This window comes from Pseudophryne corroboree, chromosome 11 (assembly GCF_028390025.1).
Source record: "Pseudophryne corroboree isolate aPseCor3 chromosome 11, aPseCor3.hap2, whole genome shotgun sequence".
Classification (NCBI taxonomy): domain Eukaryota; kingdom Metazoa; phylum Chordata; class Amphibia; order Anura; family Myobatrachidae; genus Pseudophryne; species Pseudophryne corroboree.
The window spans coordinates 306,214,467-306,234,422 of NC_086454.1; the positions used below are offsets into that span (position 1 = coordinate 306,214,467).

General features: G+C 45.4%; 1 protein-coding gene across 1 annotated transcript in view; it reads right to left on the bottom strand.

The window, feature by feature from the left end:
- The window catches only part of ITFG1 (integrin alpha FG-GAP repeat containing 1), a 402,294-nt gene that overhangs the window by 140,533 nt on the left and 241,805 nt on the right, over positions 1–19,956 (bottom strand). Inside the window, exons 11-12 of the mRNA XM_063945577.1 lie at positions 6,643–6,784; positions 1,909–2,014 (exon numbers count right to left, since the gene is read on the bottom strand). Coding sequence (XP_063801647.1) covers positions 1,909–2,014; positions 6,643–6,784 — 248 coding nt within the window. The remainder of the gene's footprint in view (positions 1–1,908; positions 2,015–6,642; positions 6,785–19,956) is intronic.

Here is a 19,956-nt window from a genome sequence, read left to right on the forward strand (position 1 = left end):
TCCTAAAAGTTCACCCCAAAACTGACTTTCTATATAATTGAAAGGATCATACCTATGGCTTGTGTGCAGCCAGCATATGTTAATTCCCTGTTTAAAAGCCTGATAGGCAGTGGGTGGAGTCCTAATCCAGATGAAGGCGTCCCAAGCCCTCAGGTGTGTATACACACACACACACACACACACACACACACACACTATATAGAATATATTGTGGAGAGGGGGCCTGGACCTCACACTCTAGCTTCTTATAATAGGATGTGCTACCTTGCTGGGACATAGTACTACAATATAGGAACAAGGGTGCAGGTGCATCATACACCATTAAATTATAATTATAACAACCATCATATGGATTGCTCTGGCTGGGCCACTTTTGGGCATCACCACCGTATACTTATTTTTAACACTTATATCACTGTGTTTTGTTTTTATTTATGTAGCATTTTTCACACATCTTTTACACTTGTAACACTGATCAGCTAACCTCACTTTCTAACACGCTGACACATTACTGCTGTCCTCTTTCTAACACTCAGCAGCTTCCCTCACTTGCCTAACACTGATTTCTCACTTCTATCTCTCATTTGTGTTTGTTTGATGCCCTGGGGTGGTATGGCTGGGGTGTTTGGGGGAGCTATGCGCCCCAGAGGCGAACCCCTATAATGTTAGGGACCTGTCCGACAAGGTCACCGTGAAGCAGGTGGGCAGGCTCATATATTGCCAATATATGGACAAGAATCTCGGATATGATGGATTATAATTATAATTTAATGGTGTATGGTGCACCTGGACCACTCTTCCTATATTGTAGAACAGAAAAATCACTCTAATTAGGTTGAAATTAATGGCACGGTATTTACAAAACTATCATAAAAACAGAATTAGTAAAAAGTTTTTGTTTTAAATGACAACTTATTGTGGTTTATATATAAATACCATACAGTTAATTTCGGGTGTAGTATGAGTGGCAGCTGGGCGAGCGCTAATGACCCCCTTGCGTGCACGGTGGCGCGCCACGCTATTTATTCTCCCTCCAGGAGGGTCGTGGACCCCCAAGAAGAAGCTAATGTGTCGGCATGCCGGCGGTCGGGATCCCGGCCGGCGGCATACTCAAGAACCACCCTTAATTTCAACGTAATTGGAGTGATATTTGTGTTCTAACCTGCACTTATTCCACTTCTTTCTTCTGACTATTTACCCTTTCAGCGCTGGTAATAATATACAATTACATTTGCACCTTTCTGAGTTTGGGAAATCCCAATGCACTACCAAGCAGTTCTTATATATATATATATATATATATATATATATATATATATTATCTCTACGATTTCCCTTTTTTGCTGTACTTTCTTTTCCCTAATTTTAAAAATCTCCCAGTGACATTATAAAGGATAATGATCTTACATTTATATAAGTGCTACGGGGAGACTGTTTCATTAGTCTATCGGTAGTCATGTCTACCTCTGCTTGGCGGGGCAAGATATGACTTGTAGTTCAACAGCATTTCGGGAGTATCAGATTTCTAAGGTTGGTATAAATGATCTACCAGTTACACAACACGAGATTGAAGTCCACGCCCGCTGGTGATAAACCAGCATTGCCCACCCAAGGCAGTTTATTGTTCTTTTGAGTCTGCCAACCAGTAACATCTGAGGGATAAAGGTTTTGGGGAGCTGCATTTCAGGAATGGAGTTTGCGGATATTTTTCTAGTAGAGATAGAGACAATCTGGGAAAACAGAAAGGTCTTACATCCCGCCTTTTAAATGAGCTTCTTTTTAAAAAAAAAATGTCAGACATTAATTTCTGGTTGGCATAGAAACAACATTCCTGACAAAAAAGTTCAGCCTTCTACAAAGGTTCTGTAAACGCAGAGGAAGGTAGGCCACTGGCGGAACGGCACTTACCGATAACTTTGACAAAATAGGCGTCAGCTTCGAAGTTATTCAGCAAGACATGGATGGCGTTGTCTTCAGACTCTCCCTTACTTTGCACGATGATGTCCAGAATCCCCTGCAATGCAACACAAAACAATTACAGCAAACAATACGAATAACGTTTCAGGGTGACCTAAAGCAAAGGGGACGTGCGGTCCTAGGAAAAGAGACACTTCTAAAAATTTTCTGTTAAATGCCTTTGATGGCAGGAAAATGCATAACATGTTCAATAAAATGCTTTTAGTTGGGGTGTAAAAATACAAATATTTATAAATGAATTTGGGAAAACCTGGACTGAACTAATCTTACCTTCTCTTACTACTATGACACTGTACAATATGAAGCACAAATAAAGGTAAAGTGCTAAAAAGAAAGTAAAGGCACATTTTCTACACTTTTTTATTTAAGCTTAGTTATCTATAAACAGGTATTTATATAGCACACACGGGTTTGGTATACTTGACCGCCGCATGGGATGATGAATGTCAGTATACTGACATCAGCATCCTGAGAGGTGGAATGCCGGCAGGGGTACGAGCGCAACTAAGCCCCTTGCGGGCTCGCTGCGGGCTCTGTGCTCGCCACAGGATCTATTCTCCCTTCTATGGGGGTCGTGGACACCCAAAGAGGGGAAATCACCTACTTCGCCGTTATACCGGCGGCGGTACGGTGCCCCCATCGGGATCCTGGTGTCTGTTTTGTGACCACCGGGATCCCGCATACAGCACACACATATTCTGCAGCACTTTACATTTTTGCAGGGTAAACATCCAATAGAAGGCGCTCCTAATATTGGGGTTTTCAATTCGCTGACAATGAGGTGCTACATCGCTGTCTCAAAGTATCACGTGACACAAGTGACATCACCATATAAGATTATATTTTACAAGTGACATCATCACTCTCTAAAATGAAGTGACGTGGTCACCAGTCATGAAACATATAGTTATTTTTATAACAATATAATGGTCGTATATTTGTGGGGCATGAATGTGACTAGATGGGAATATAATAGAATATAGACTGATTCCACTGCCTTTAGATAAAACCCCCGTCAGAGGGGAGAAACAGCCCTATATGACTGCTGTCGCTGCTGTTCTGTGACACATGAGAACTATCCAAGCTGCTGGGAATACACTATCCCGGGTTCCCTCAGACTCGGACCAGGACAACTGAGGTCTATTTTCAGTCTATATAGACTGCACGAGTCTTGGTACATTATCATTACATGCAGGCTCAGGCGCGTCCTTACTATCTGGCTACAGATCAGCTTTTCTACGGCTTTCAGCTTTAGACATAGGGTGCGCCTTTCCACCTGCAGGTCTCTGAGTCAGAGCAACCTGACATTGCTTACCATACAAGTCACTGACTTGCATCTATTGGAGAGACTGTGGCATTTGGTTACCACCACCCAGCGCTTACAGAGTGGTACTCCTGGAGCCGATCTCCTGGTCACTAGCGGCACATTTCTTTAATTTACTTTGAGGATCTCTACATTAGTGCTTTAGGGATCGCCCTAATGACAGTCGTTTGTGATTTTAACATCATATGGACTACCGATAATCTCATCCATGTCCGGTATACCATTCACCAGTGGTTCCCAAACTGGGGTGCCTCGGGGCACTTGCAGGGGTGCCCTGGGCTGGCGGTCCAGGACCAATTCAAATTATTTACGGTCAACGTAATATGCAAAACCAGCACTTGTGGCTTCCCATAATAAAACACATGGACAAACAGAAGCGAATCCTGTCCCTCGCCACATAGCGGACCCTAAGGATGACATACTGTATAAACACAACTTGCTTAATTGAATAGTTTTTATGAATTTTACAATATGAAACTTTTGCCTTGGGGGCTTTCGTGACGAAAATTGTGATACTCTAGGGTGCTGTTATTCAAAAAAAAGTTTTGGAACCACTGACATTCACCATTTAGCTCTTTAAACAGGATACATTGTAGTCATATATTGATTAAAAGGCAATTGTTACAATTTATATTTGTACAAAACCACGTTATAGGACTGCAGTCAATTTTAAGTCTATATTTATTTTAATTCTAATGTGCAAATAAATATTATTTATGTAACATTTTTGGATATCTATATTTATACATATTTTGAGATTTACTCTTGTGTGTGCTTATAAAGCACAGATCCCATATTTTCTCTCATGTTTTACGTTTGAGGGGATGAACAGAATTCGCCTGTGGTGTCAACTGCTGTTAATCACACAGGTACTGTAGGGTGGTCTTCAGTTTGCCGGCGGTCGGGCTCCGGATGACCAGCATATCGGCGCCGGAATCCCGACCGCCGGCATACTGACAGCTTTTCTCCCTCTTGGGGGTCCACGACCCCCCTGGAGGGAGAATAGATAGCGTGGCGCGCGTAGCGAGCCCGCAAGGGGCTCATTTGCGCTCACCCAGCTGTCGGTATGCCGGCAGTCGGGATTCTGGCGCAGGTATACTGGCCACCGGGAGCCCGACCGCCGGCATAACATACTACACCCGTACTGTAATAGCATCTCTCCAATACGGGCACCCAATAGAGCATAAGCCTGCGAGCAGGGCCCTCTCACCTCTCTGTCTTTTATTACTCAGTCTCGTCTTATTAATCTTTTTTTTCCCCAATTGTAAAGCGCAATGGAACATTCTGGTGCTATATAAACAACTGTTGATAAATAAAATTAGTAAATACAAGCATTTCACCCCCACCTATTTTCAAATCACTATGAGTAATATTACATTGGAGTATGATCCAATTAAAAAAGAAATAAATTCCCTCTCACAGATGTGTCCTCATACATCCAGCCTCAATACGCCATGTGACGCCTGGTGCGCACAGCTCTGCTAACACCAGGCGTGATTTTCACATTTTTTTAACCCTAAAATGCGTCACTGGGGCAATGTGATGCAACTAGGATGCACAAGGAGAATGTGCTGATTCATTTGATATGCGACACCTCTATATCTGTGTGCGACAGAGTCTGTCCACGAAGCACAATGGAAGTGGCGTGGAAAAAAATCCGTATCAGCAGATTTGTAGCACTTCATATACAGATTCGGACTCAGTCACACACAAATATACAAGTGTTGCGTATCACATTAATCAGCAGAGTCTCCTGGTGCGCCCTATTTGCATCACAATGCGACTAGGATGCATTTTCAGGTAAAGAGATGTGAAAAAGATGCGCACCGCTAGCAGAGTGGCGTGGGACCTGGCGCGCCGAGAGGGGCTGTTTGGAGTGAGGGCAGCTATAGCGTATGAGGACAAATCTGTGTGTCAGTCCAATACGGTTAAACCAGCATACATGGAAAGTAACAATATACAGGGTAGACACTTTTCTATCCTATGATAGCAGATGAGTGCGGTTTCAAGCACTAACGCCAACATCAAAGTAATGATTCTGTACAGACTGGCAGACTAAATAATTTAAGATGAAATTTTATTAAAAGTTACATGGACGAAACTAATGTGTCGGAGCTGTCGCTAATAAATGTATGCCATTAATTATTTAGAAAACCAAGTTTTACAATTGAATCCTCGCTTAACCTCTTCAGCGCTACAGATGTCAGTCAGATCACAGATAGCTGGAGTCCGACTCTCTCTAAAGGGTCAGCATACTAACCAATGAAACTACAGTCTCATGGGGTGTGGTACGTTTTATCGACAGTATCTAGGTCGACAATGTTTAGGTCGACCACTATAGGTCGACAGTCACTAGGTCGACATGGATGGAAGGTCGACAGGGTTTCTAGGTCGACATGTGCTAGGTCGACAGGTCTAAAGGTCGACATGAGTATTTTTTTTTTTTTTGGTGTCGTTTTCTTCGTAAAGTGACCGGGATCCCAAATTAGTGCACCGCGTCCCCTCGCATGGCTCGCATCGCTCGCCGTGCTTCGGGCATGGTGCCTTCGCTTCGCTCGGCACACTTTACCGTTCCAATCGTAGTCCACGTGGATCGTTAAGTATGAAAAAATAAAAAAATAAAATAAAATAAAAATGTGAAAAACTCATGTCGACCTTTAGACCTGTCGACCTAGCACATGTCGACCTAGAAACCCTGTCGACCTTCCATCCATGTCGACCTAGTGACTGTCGACCTATAGTGGTCGACCTAAACATTGTCGACCTAGACACTGTCGATCTTCAGACTGGATCCCGTCTCATGACCAGCAGCGGATCTTGCCATGGGCAAGCAGGATTTTTGCCCGGGGCGTCGCTGTCCCGAGGGCGCTGCTGCCATGGCAAGATCAGCTACTGGTGCAGTGCACTGCGCGATGACCTCATCGCGCACCGCACGGCATTGTGGGAGCGGCCATAGACGCTAGAGGTCATAATTGACCTCTAGTTTCTGTGCGGTGCTATGGGAGAGACGTCAAATGAATAGATCAAAGAAAAAAATGGTGCCCCCCCTCCTTGGAATTTCAAAGTCTTCTAGAAACGTAAGCTAGGAGCCCTTTTATCCATTAGTGATCTCTGTGAACATCTATAGTTACGTACAGCTGGAGAACAAGGCAATCTCTCCCATACAATACAGTCCATGCGTCTATAAATTATGACGGATTGCCCAAAGTTCCTGCCTAATTGAGTCGTTTGCTTTCATTATCTCCTCTGGCTCCTTCAGCCTGACATTAGAGAGGAGCTGGGAGTGTGCATAGGTAGGGAGAGAGGTGTACAGCAATTAAAAGTAGCAAAAGTGATCTCACATCTTCATAAATGTCAAAGAATGTCGCCACCGCCGCGTCCTTTATTTCATTTAGGTCTGGGATCTCCCAATGGACTTCAAACACCCTGGTGCAAGTGGTATTTGCACAGGGGACGTTCTCGAGTAGGAAAGCTTGCTGGTTGCTGAAAGAGAAAGAATACGGGACGATGAGAATGTCTGTTTAATTTATTACAGTGCAAACAGAGACATAACAATGAAACATGCGCGCGTTTACTGTACAGGGGCTTATACGCGGCCTCCTGCGTCTTTTACTAAGCACCGTGCTATAGCTTTGTGGCTGCTTCTATTATTCTTGCAAACTAAATTGTGCACACATTATCTTACAAACGATTTACTTAATTTAGCCAACAATTTGGTTCTATGTTAATTCCAATCAGGGGAAGAGCAAGTCCGTCAGATACTCAAATTAAAAGCTGAACATTTAAAATAATATTTAAAAGCGGTTTTATCTTATAGTAGATGTGGCAACAACGCACAGGAAAACAGGGCGTCAGATACACAACGGTGAGCAGTTCTGTACACAACACTCTGTTCTGTAACGCTTTCATATTCGTGTTTGCAGATCGTTTTATTAAATCATGTGCCCAAGGATATACAAGAGAGCTATTGGGATTTGAGAATTATTCACTACCCAGAGGCAGATGCATTGCTGATACTTGTGGATAAGCTAGTCTGAAAATGTAGCTCTGTTTATTTACCGATTTACAGTATCCAGTCAGAGTGTTGCCGCAGCACTTCCACGATTTAGTGGTACTGGAGACACAAATAACTAACGGGTCTCCCCGCAACAGCCTATGTCACAGCCCTAGATGTTACACAGTAACTAGACCACAGAAATATTATTTAACAGTGGCCGCCCTCATTGTTTAAATTATGCATACACAGACTCCTGTCCTTACACATCTATTCTTCTCGGTGCCATATGGCACGAGACACCTGGTACGACACAGACGGAGTGTCACAAGTAGCGGTTTTCACACCATTGCTCTTTGTTTCCTGAATTTTACATCTCATTCACATGTAGCCACTTTCAGACCTGATCGCTGTGCTGCAAATTACACTGTCCTGCGATCAGATAGTCGCCGCCCACGGGGAGTGACACTTTGTCCAGTGCAAGTGTGCGATTGCATGTGTACGCTGTGCGAAAATTCCCCTCAGTCAGCGGACAGCTGCAAAACCGTTCGTATCACACTCACCATCTAAATGTTTTTCCCATTCTGTGCAGTCTGTGCGTAGCTCAATACTTACTCCTCCACAGAGAAGGAATCAGGCTGATCGGGGTCGGAGCTGACGCCACACACCCGCCCTGAAAATGCTTGGGAACGCCCGTGTTTCTCCTGACACTCCCAGAAAACGTCCAGTTACCACCCACAAACGCCCACTTCCTGTCATTCACCTATGCGAACACCCATGCGATCGAACTTTTCGCACCATCCTGTCACTGTTTGATTATGTCCCTTCGCATTGTGGTGCTTACGAATGTGCAGTAGTTTGATAATTGCCTGTTGTGCGAAAACGTACAGCAGCAATCAGATCTGATTCGGGGCCTAGTATCGGTTCTCTATGTTTTGTCTTTATACCCTGATTAGGGTCTGGGTTGCACCCAGCAGCTGCAGTGGCCAGGGTACCCCTACATTGTACATTTAATGCATTAGTGATGCAAATAAGACACATTTTGTGAAACATCGTGTGGCGGGACTCGTGACGTAGCTTAGTTGCAATGTGGGTGTCAAGCCAAATGGGGCTATTTGAGGATAGGTGTATGTGCACAAATCTGCTTATATAGGACATGGGGTCAAATGTCATTGATGATGTGAAAAGGAGGAAGAGACACACAATATATTGCCAGTATGGGACAAAGGGTGAGTTTCTAGATATCCTACAACGCAAGTAAATACGTTTCCATTAAATGAACCACTGAACCTCTACAGTCAGATATGAACCTTGAAGGCAAAATACGCTGTTCAGTGTTACCCAGCATTCCACATTTCACTGCAGATCAGTTACAAAGTAGCGCATACCTCCCTGTGATTAAGGTGGGACATCACAAGCATGGGGAAAGAGAACCGCATTAGCAGAGAAGCAGTAGTGTACATATATATCACATTAATCAGCACAGTCTCCTTGTGCGTCCTAGTCACATTGCGTTGCAACCGAAACGCATTTTCAGCTAAATAGACACCCGACGCTAGAAGATTCTCACGCAATCTGGCGTGCCAGGAGGCGCTGTTTGGCATCACTGCAGCAAAGATGTACGAGGAAACATCTGTATATATGATTTACAACAATTATAGCAAACCTATAATGATCTATAAGCTTTACATTAAACCGAGACTGATTTATAATCATTATTACAAAACTAGAAGGATAACTGATCATTACAATAAACTAAAAAGGTCCAATAATCATTAAATCAAACTTGGGACAATCCATAACACTTTATCAGGCCAAGAATGAGCTATGATCTATACAGGGAGTCTGGAACCATCTAGTCCTTCAGTGCGTGGGTAAGGGGGTCTGAATATTTGCAGTACATATATAGGGGTATATGCAATTGCGTTCGAATTCCCGAAAATGTCGAAAAACGGGACATTTTTGCCAGAAAAAAAAATTCGACAATGCTATTCAGTACTTTTTGTCAAAAAAACGGACTTTCCAAATTCGACTTTTTGAAATTCGACATTTGTCAAATTCCACATTTCTGCAATGGTACAAATGCTGCAATTCGACAAAAGTATATTCAATTGAAGATTGTAAATTCGACAACAGTGCTTTTAGACAGTAAATTCGTAATTTTCAATCCGCCACACTTTGCTGGCGGAATCTAATAAAAAAATTGTAAAAACATGTTTTTTTGGTGTTTTTTTTATTGGTAATAGCATATCTATTTATATTAGAAGGGATTAGGTACTTGGTTTGTCTATTTTGGAGGCACAAGTATTATTTCTATATTTTAAAAAATATATATATTTTTTTAATGGGATGGTAAAAATCGGAAAAAAAAATGCGTGGGGTCCCCCCTCCTAAGCATAACCAGCTTCGGGCTCTATGAGCCGGTCCTGGTTGCCAAAACACGGGGGAAAAAAATGACAGGGGATCCCCCGTATTTTAACAACCAGCACCGGGCTCTGCGCCTGGTCCTGGTGCAAAAAATACGGGGGACAAAAAGAGTAGGGGTCCCCCGTATTTTTTGTACCAGCACCGGGCTCCACTAGCTGGACAGATAATGCCACAGCCGGGGGTCACTTTTATACAGCGCCCTGTCATTCCCCCCCCCCGTATTTTGGCAACCAGGACCGGCTCAAAGAGCCCGAGGCTGGTTATGCTTAGGAGGGGGGACCCCACGCAATTTTTTTTCGGGTTTTTTCCCGTTTTTTAATTTTAAAAAAAAATCTAATCAAAATCCGTCAAATCGGCCGTTTTTCGACAGCGGGACTGTCGAATCCGTTTTTTATTGAACATGTAGAATCCCGGCACAGACCTGCCGGAATTCGACGGTCGAATTGTGTCGAATTAAAAAACGGGCGAAAAATTGCCACGATTCGCCGGCAATTGCATATACCCCATAGGGAGAAAGAGAATGTAGAGAATGATAAGGTCTGTTACTGGAGTAAAACCACAAAAAGCAGTATTCTAGCATTAATAATGACACGTGCACTGTTAATCACAGAACATGGGACTGGGAATTACTCTCCAGCTACCTATGTGGACGGGTACCAGTCAGGGAACAGGCTGATCACATCCGCCCTATACATTAGGAAACCTCACTGTGATTCCATAAGCCAATTTGTGCAGAGACCTTGCCCCACATCACACCATAAGAGGGTGACACCCTCTTTCGCACCCTGCATGGCGAGCCGCCACCACCACCGGCAGCTAATATGTCAAACTAATTATTCTATGAGAAGAAAGTGTCTAGGGAAATAATGTATTTACAGGTTTCTTCCCAGTGAGGCAACATTCTTAAAAGAATGTTTTTATTCCAATTATCACCCAATTATGTAACTAAACAGAAGTGTCTCAATCTGTATTAGCAATTACAGAAAAAATAAGAACCTAGAACCCTCTCTAAACGCTGGTTCCATTGCAGCCTGGGGCCCAGTCAACCTCTGCCGGTAAATGATGAAACGCTTATTTCGCCAAGTACCATATACAGATGGGTGTAGCAAGGCATGATGGTACTTGTAGTTTCACAACAGCTGGATGTCAAGGCAGGCTGTTTTTGTGAATCCGTTGGACTCTGACCAACCGAAGGAGTAGATGTCCCTGTATGCAGGAAACGAGGTCGAAGATAATTCCTTTGAACTGCAAAGAATGTCCACTGAATGAAAGAAATGTTTCCTGGATGGTGTGAAGATGTGAGCGAAGAACTGTGTAGACTGTCCACTGAATGATGCGAAGATGTGAATGAAGAACTGCAAAGAATGTCCACTGAATGAAAGAATTGTTTCCTGGATGGTGTGAAGACGTGAGTGAAGAACTGTGTAGACTGTCCACTGAATGATGTGAAGACGTGAATGAAGAACTGAGAGGAATGTCCACGGAATGATGCGATGTGAATGAAGAACTGAGAATAATGTGCACTGAATGATGCGAAGACGTGAATGAAGAACTGTGAAGAACGTCCACTGAATGATGTAAAGACGTGAATGAAAACTGTGAAGGATGTCGACTGGATGCTGCGGAGATGTGACTGAGTGACACGAGAAAAAGCTGGCGAACCACCACGGGCTCCAGAGGATCCGAACGTTTCGTCGGGTGAGAGGTTAACCGTGCCTGCGCTCTGGAGGGCTGGCGGGTACTATGCAGCAAGAGACGGCAGACAACTCGGAGAGTAGAGATAGGACTAGAATACCCTGGAGACGCACAGAACAATCTGCGGGAGCACAAAGCTAGGGTACAGAGTAACTACAACGAAGCACTGGTTAGAATGCAAAATCCCCAGCCTATTTATAGGCAGCAAGGAAACAGGATTGGCTGACACTCACCCATAGATACACATTGGTGCTGCACTTGGTCTCCAACATGGCCGCCCCCTATGCTGCAGACACACAAGAGCGCTGCAAGCCACTAGGTCCTCACTCCTGACTCCAAAAGCCGCGTCACTTCCGCCGCGGACCGCGCCACGTTCCCATGCGGCCCCACCGGCAACGGACGGATCCCGGGACCTTGTTTCGTGACATTGGAGAGGCACAGGTTGGCCAGGTTTGCCCAAGATTGACGCTCTCCACTGTACAACGTTCAAAACAATTCGGACCACTGATTTCAAGAGTATAAAACAACTGTTAATATTTGGGGAGAGATTTATCAACGGTTAGAGAGAGATAAAGTACCAACCAATCAGCTCCCAAGTGCAATTTTCTAAACACCGCCTTTAACATGAGTTAGGAGCTGATTGGTTGGTACTTTATCGATTTCCAAGTTTTGATAAATCTCCCCCTTGGTACTTGCAGCCATGCTCGCAAACACAAGAGCGTCACAGCAGTACAGGAAATGGTGCAGCGGCAGAACAATCTTTACATGCCCCTACTTACAACCACACACGTTTCTTTATTCATTATGAGTGTTGTTTTGTTTTTAATAAATGAGATTGCATAGCAGACGGATATTCTTTCATATTGTAAATGGGCATTCGCTTGGATTTTAATTGGCACAATCCCTATTTTACTTTACACATCACACAAAGTTGACGTTACGTCTTAAGAGGCATGTGGTGGAGTGACGCACACGGCGGAGGCAGAGATGGCGGAAACTCACGCGTGCCTGAATAATACACCTCAGGGACTCATTGTATAAATCACAGGTTGATTGAAAATCAATGGGAGCTGACATTTGTGGCTGATGGGGGGCAAAATATGTTTGCGAATGTTAAGTGGCGTACGCTGAGCAGGAGAGCTGGTAGCTTTACATACGGCAGGCTGCTCCAAAGAGACTTACTGCAGTCACAGGCGGAGGCTTTCAGGCAGTATTACTGCTCCCTCTATACACAGTACGCAGCACTACAGAAAGGATGCTTATTAATTCACATCAATCCCTGCCCTGGCGGGACTTCCCTGTATACACACACACACACTATGGCCAATGGAATTATAAGAAGTGGATCAAATCAAGAGGGATATTATACAGAAAGGCTTGTTACAAATTATTATAGCCCTGTATAAATATCTGAGATTAGTAGAGCAAGGCTATTCCATTTGCCGAACGTTATTGTTCAATAACGCAATTTACCAACTGGTCAGCAGGGGCACTGTCTGTCTTAGTCCAGTGGTTCCCAAACTTTCTTGAATCACGGCGTCCTAGAGCAGGGATGGGGAACCTTTGGCACTCGGGCTGTTGTTGAACCACACATCCCAGCATGCCCTGCTACAGTTTTGCTATTTGCCCATGCTAAAACTGTAGCAGGACATGCTGGGATGTATAGTTCAACAACAGCTGGAATGCCAAAGGTTCCCCATCGCTGTTCGAGAGCATCAGTATTTTTTTCACAGCACCCCTGGAATAAAAGTTTTTTTATTAATACATTTTGAAGAAAAATGTAAATGATAAAATAATAAAACGTAAATTGTGCCTACTTAGAATCCGTTATGTGGTGGTGTACAGTTGTGCTTTTGATTTTCCACGTTTTAGGACTGGCAGCCACTAGCAAATGGTTTTGCCTATCACTTTGACCATAAGTAATTTGATTTGGTCCACAAACCCGAGGCAACCCCGAAAGGGCATCGTGGCACCCTAGGGTGCCTAGGCACACAGATTGGGAACCACTGTTTTAGTCAAAAGGTTAAGAAGTGGTTCAGCAAAAATATATGTCATCTTACGCCTGTAAATACTTATCTAGAATGAAGAGAGTAACGAAGTGCAAAAGTTTTAGGCAGGTGTGGAAAAAAATCCTGCAAAGTAAAAAAGCTTTCAAAAATAGAAGTGTTAATAGTTTATTTTTATCAATGAGCAAAATGCAAAGTGAATGAACAGAAGAGAAATCTAAATAAAATCAGTATTTGGTGTGACCACTCTTTGCCTTCAAAACTGCATCAACTCTTCTAGGTACACTTGCACTCAGTTTTTGAAGGAACTCGGCAGGGAGGTTGTTCCAAACATATTGGAGAACTAACCACAATATTCTGTGGATGTAGGCTCGCTCAAATTCTTTTGACAAGGAGTCCTGGAAGTGATGATAGGGCTCCTACAGAGTCCTGATCTCAACATCATGAAGTCTGTCTGAGATTACAGGAAGAGACCAGAAGGCTTTGAGCAAGCCTGCATCCGCAGAAGATCTGTGGTTAGTTGTCCAAGATGTTTGGAACAACCTCCCTGCTGAGCTGGTTCAAAAACTGTGTGCAAGTGTACCTAGAAGAATGGATGGTGTTTTGAAGGTAAAGGTTGGTCACACCAAACATTGATTTTATTTAGATTTCTCTTCTGTTCATTCATTTTGCATTTGGTTAATTGATAAAAATAATAAGATTTTACTTACCGGTAAATCTATTTCTCGTAGTCCGTAGTGGATGCTGGGAACTCCGTAAGGACCATGGGGAATAGCGGCTCCGCAGGAGACTGGGCACAACTAAAGAAAGCTTTTAGGTCACCTGGTGTGCACTGGCTCCTCCCACTATGACCCTCCTCCAAGCCTCAGTTAGGACACTGTGCCCGGACGAGCTGACATAATAAGGAAGGATTTTGAATCCCGGGTAAGACTCCTACCAGCCACACCAATCACACCGTATAACTCGTGATACTATACCCAGTTTAACAGTATGAAAACAACTGAGCCTCTCAACAGATGGCTCAACAATAACCCTTTAGTTAACAATAACTATGTACAAGTATTGCAGACAATCCGCACTTGGGATGGGCGCCCAGCATCCACTACGGACTACGAGAAATAGATTTACCGGTAAGTAAAATCTTATTTTCTCTGACGTCCTAGTGGATGCTGGGAACTCCGTAAGGACCATGGGGATTATACCAAAGCTCCCAAACTGGCGGGAGAGTGCGGATGACTCTGCAGCCCCGAATGAGAGAACTCAAGGTCCTCCTCAGCCAGGGTATCAAATTTGTAGAATTTTGCAAACGTGTTTGCCCCTGACCAAGTAGCAGCTCGGCAAAGTTGTAAAGCCGAGACCCCTCGGGCAGCCGCCCAAGATGAGCCCACCTTCCTTGTGGAATGGGCCTTTACTGATTTAGGATGCGGCAGTCCAGCCGCAGAATGCGCCAGCTGAATTGTGCTACAAATCCAGCGAGCAATAGTCTGCTTAGAAGCAGGAGCACCCAGTTTGCTGGGTGCATACAGGATAAATCGCGAGTCAGTTTTCCTGACTCTAGCCGTCCTGGAAACATACATTTTCAAGGCCCTGACTACGTTTAGTAACTTGGAATCCTCCAAGTCCCTAGTAGCCGCAGGCACCCAATAGGTTGGTTCAAGTGAAAAGCTGATACCACCTTAAGGAGAAACTGGGGACGAGCCCTCAATTCCGCCCTATCCATATGGAAAATCAGATAAGGGCTTTTACATGACAAAGCCGCCAATTCTGACACACGCCTGGCTGAAGCCAAGGCCAATAACATGACCACTTTCCACGTGAGATATTTTAGATCCACGGTTTTAAGTGGCTCAAACCAATGTGATTTTAAGAAACTCAACACCACGTTGAGATCCCAAGGTGCCACTGGAGGCACAAACGGGGGCTGAATATGCAGCACTCCTTTCACAAACGTCTGAACTTCAGGTAGTGAAGCTAGTTCTTTCTGGAAGAAAATCGACAGAGCCGAGATCTGTACCTTAATGGAGCCTAATTTCAGGTCCATAGTCACTCCTGCTTGTAGGAAATGCAGAATTGACCTAGTTGAAATTCCTCTGTCGGGGCCTTTTTGGCCTCACACCAAGCAACATACTTCCGCCATATGCGGTGATAATGCTTTGCAGTTACATCTTTCCTGGCTTTAATCAGCGTAGGAATGACTTCCTCCGGAATGCCCTTTTCCTTCAGGATCCGGTGTTCAACCGCCATGCCGTCAAACGCAGCCGCGGTAAGTCTTGGAACAGACAGGGCCCCTGCTGCAGCAGGTCCTGTCTGAGCGGCAGAGGCCATGGGTCCTCTGAGATCATCTCTTGAAGTTCCGGGTACCACGCTTGTCTTGGCCAATCCGGAACCACGAGTATTGTTCTTAGTCCTCGTTTTCTTATTATTCTCAGTACCCTTGGTATGAGAGGCAGAGGAGGGAACACATAAACTGACTGGTACACCCACGGTGTCACTAGAGCGTCCACAGCTATCGCCTGAGGGTCCCTTGCCCTGGCGCAGTATCTCTCTAGTTTTTTTGTTTAGGCGGGACGCCATCATGTCCACCTGTGGCCGTTCCCATCGATTTACAATCAGCGTGAAGACTTCTGGATGAAGTCCCCACTCTCCCGGGTGGAGGTCGTGCCTGCTGAGAAAGTCTGCTTCCCAGTTGTCCACTCCCGGAATGAACACTGCTGACAGTGCTAGTACGTGATTTTCCGCCCATCGGAGAATCCTTGTGGCTTCTGCCATTGCCATCCTGCTTCTTGTGCCGCCCTGTCGATTTACATGGGCGACTGCCGTGATGTTGTCTGACTGGATCAGTACCGGCTGGTGCAGAAGCAGGGATTTTGCCTGACTTAGGGCATTGTAAATGGCCCTTAGTTCCAGAATATTTATGTGTAGGGAAGTCTCCTGACTCGACCACAGCCCTTGGAAGTTTCTTCCCTGTGTGACTGCCCCCCAGCCTCGAAGGCTGGCGTCCGTGGTCACCAGGACCCAGTCCTGTATGCCGAATCAGCGGCCCTCTAGAAGATGAGCACTCTGCAGCCACCACAGCAGAGACACTCTGGTTCTTGGAGACAGGGTTATTAGGCGATGCATCTGAAGATGCGATCCGGACCATTGGTCCAACAGGTCCCACTGAAAGATTCTGGCATGGAACCTGCCGAAAGGAATTGCTTCGTAAGAAGCCACCATCTTTCCCAGGACCCGCGTGCAGTGATGCACCGATACCTGTTTTGATTTCAGGAGGTCTCTGACTAGAGATGACAGCTCCTTGGCTTTCTCCTCCGGGAGAATCACTTTTTTCTGGACTGTATCCAGAATCATACCCAGGAACAGTAGACGTGTCGTCGGAACCAGCCGTGATTTTGGAATATTCAGAATCCAACCGTGCTGGTGTAGCACCTCCTGAGACAGTGCTACTCCCACCAACAACTGCTCCTTGGACCTCGCCTTTATTAGGAGATCATCCAAGTACGGGATAATTAAAACTCCCTTTCTTCGAAGGAGTATCATCATTTCCGCCATTACTTTGGTAAACACCCTCGGTGCCGTGGAGAGTCCAAACGGCAGCGTCTGGAATTGGTAATGGCAATCCTGTACCACAAATCTGAGGTACTCCTGGTGAGGATAGTAAATGGGGACATGCAGGTAAGCATCCTTGATGTCCAGGGATACCATGTAATCCCCCTCGTCCAGGCTTGCAATAACCGCCCTGAGCGATTCCATCTTGAACTTGGATTTTTTTATGTATGTGTTCAAGGATTTCAAATTTAAAATGGGTCTCACCGAACCATCCGGTTTCGGTACCACAAACAGTGTGGAATAGTAACCCCGTCCTTGTTGAAGTAGGGGCACCTTGACTATCACCTGCTGGGAATACAGCTTGTGAATTGCCTCTAGCACAGCCTCCCTGCCTGAGGGAGTTGTCGGCAAGGCAGATTCGAGGAAACGGCGGGGGGGAGACACCTCGAATTCCAGCTTGTACCCCTGAGATACTACTTGAAGGATCCAGGGATCCACCTGTGAGCGATCCCACTGATCGCTGAAATTTTTGAGGCGGCCCCCCACCGTACCTGGCTACGCCTGTGGAGCCCCCGCGTCATGCGGTGGACTCAGAGGAAGCGGGGGAAGAATTTTGATTCTGGGAACTGGCTGACTGGTGCAGCTTTTTTAAAGTCAGCATCACCTGTCCAGTGTCGGGTCTCTAATACCCTCCTGACAGAATGGACATTGCATTAATTCTGGATGCCAGCCGGCAAAATATCCCTCTGTGCATCCCTCATATATAAGACGACATTTTTAATATGTTCGCAAAATAGTATCCCTGTTTGACAGGGTCACAGACCACGCTGCAGCAGCACTATCTGCAGGTCTCAGTCTAGTACCTGAGTGTGTAAATACAGACTTCAGGATAGCCTCCTGCTTTTTATCAGCAGGTACCTTCAAAGTGGCCGTATCCTAAGACGGCAGTGCCACCTTTTTTGACAAACGTGTGAGCGCCTTATCCACCCTAGGGGATATCTCCCAGCGTAACTTATCCTCTGGCGGGAAAGGGTACGCCATCAGTAACTTTTTAGAAATTACCAGTTTCTTATCGGGGGAACCCACACTTTTTCACACTTCATTCACTCATTTGATGGGGGAACAAAACACTGCCTGCTTTTTCTCCCCAAACATAAAACCCTTTTTTTTTTTTTTTTTCTTTTCTTTTTTTTTAGTGGTACTTGGGTTAATGTCAGAAATGTGTAACACATTTTTTATTGCCGGGATCATGTAACGGATGTTCCTAGTGGATTGTGTATATGTCTCAACCTCGTCGACACTGGAGTCAGACTCCGTGTCGACATCTGTGTCTGCCATCTGAGGGAGCGGGCGTTTTGAGCCCCTGATGGCCTTTGAGACGCCTGGGCAGGCGCGGGCTGAGAAGCCGGCTGTCCCATAGCTGTTACGTCATCCAGCCTTTTATGTAAGGAGTTGACACTGTCGGTTTATACCTTCCACCTATCCATCCACTCTGGTGTCGGCCCCACAGGGGGCGACATCACATTTATCGGCATCTGCTCTGCCATCACATAAGTCTCCTCATCAAACGTGTCGACACAGCCGTACCGACACACCGCACACACACAGGGAATGCTCTGACTGAGGACAGGACCCCACACAGCCCTTTGGGGAGACAGAGAGAGAGTATGCCAGCACACACCAGAGCGCTATATAATTTAGGGATTAACACTATATTGAGTGAATTTTTCCCAATAGCTGCTTGTATATACAATATTGCGCCTAAATTTAGTGCCCCCCCTCTCTTTTTAACCCTTTGAGCCTGAAAACTACAGGGGAGAGCCTGGGGAGCTGTCTTCCAGCTATACTGTGAAGAGAAAATGGCGCCAGTGTGCTGAGAGAGATAGCTCCGCCCCTTTTTAGCTGACTTTTCTCCCGCTTTTTTATGGATTCTGGCAGGGGTATTTATCACATATATAGCCTCTGGGGCTATATATTGTGGTATTTTTGCCAGCCAAGGTGTTTTTATTGCTGCTCAGGGCGCCCCCCCCTAGCGCCCTGCACCCTCAGTGACCGGAGTGTGAAGTGTGTATGAGGAGCAATGGCGCACAGCTGCAGTGCTGTGCGCTACCTTGGTGAAGACTGATGTCTTCTGCCGCCGATTTTCTGGACCTCTTCTTGCTTCTGGCTCTGTAAGGGGGACGGCGGCGCGGCTCCGGGACCGAACACCAAGGCCAGTTCCATGCGGTCGATCCCTCTGGAGCTAATGGTGTCCAGTAGCCTAAGAAGCCCAAGCTAGCTGCAAGCAGGTAGGTTCGCTTCTTCTCCCCTTAGTCCCTCGCTGCAGTGAGCCTGTTGCCAGCAGGTCTCACTGTAAAATAAAAAACCTAATTATATACTTTCTTTCTAGAAGCTCAGGAGAGCCCCTAGTGTGCATCCAACCTCGGCCGGGCACAAAATCTAACTGAGGCTTGGAGGAGGGTCATAGTGGGAGGAGCCAGTGCACACCAGGTGACCTAAAAGTTTTCTTTAGTTGTGCCCAGTCTCCTGCGGAGCCGCTATTCCCCATGGTCCTTACGGAGTTCCCAGCATCCACTAGGACGTCAGAGAAAAACCATTAACAATTCTATTTTTGAAAGCTTTGTACAGGGCCCCATACACTAGAATAATAATGGCCGATTTCCTGCGATTTCGACCTTTCGGTCCGATATATCGAATGAAAAGTGTCACATCGTATGTGTTTTCCATCCGATACGATACGCGTTCCCGTGAGTGTCTTCTCGGATCCCCTAGGTCGCAAGTGCTGCACTCATGATATATCGTAATCGCATGGAAAAAGGTGTGTTTTTTTGTGCCTGCGATGTATCGCATGCAATATATCGTATAGAAGTTTAACTGGCATTCTCAGGACGCTCCCATCAGCGGCAGCAGCAGCACGCTACGACGCAGGAGAAGGAGAGCGCATCAACTGGATTTGATTGGATTTTCATTGCCCCAAGTATGTATTT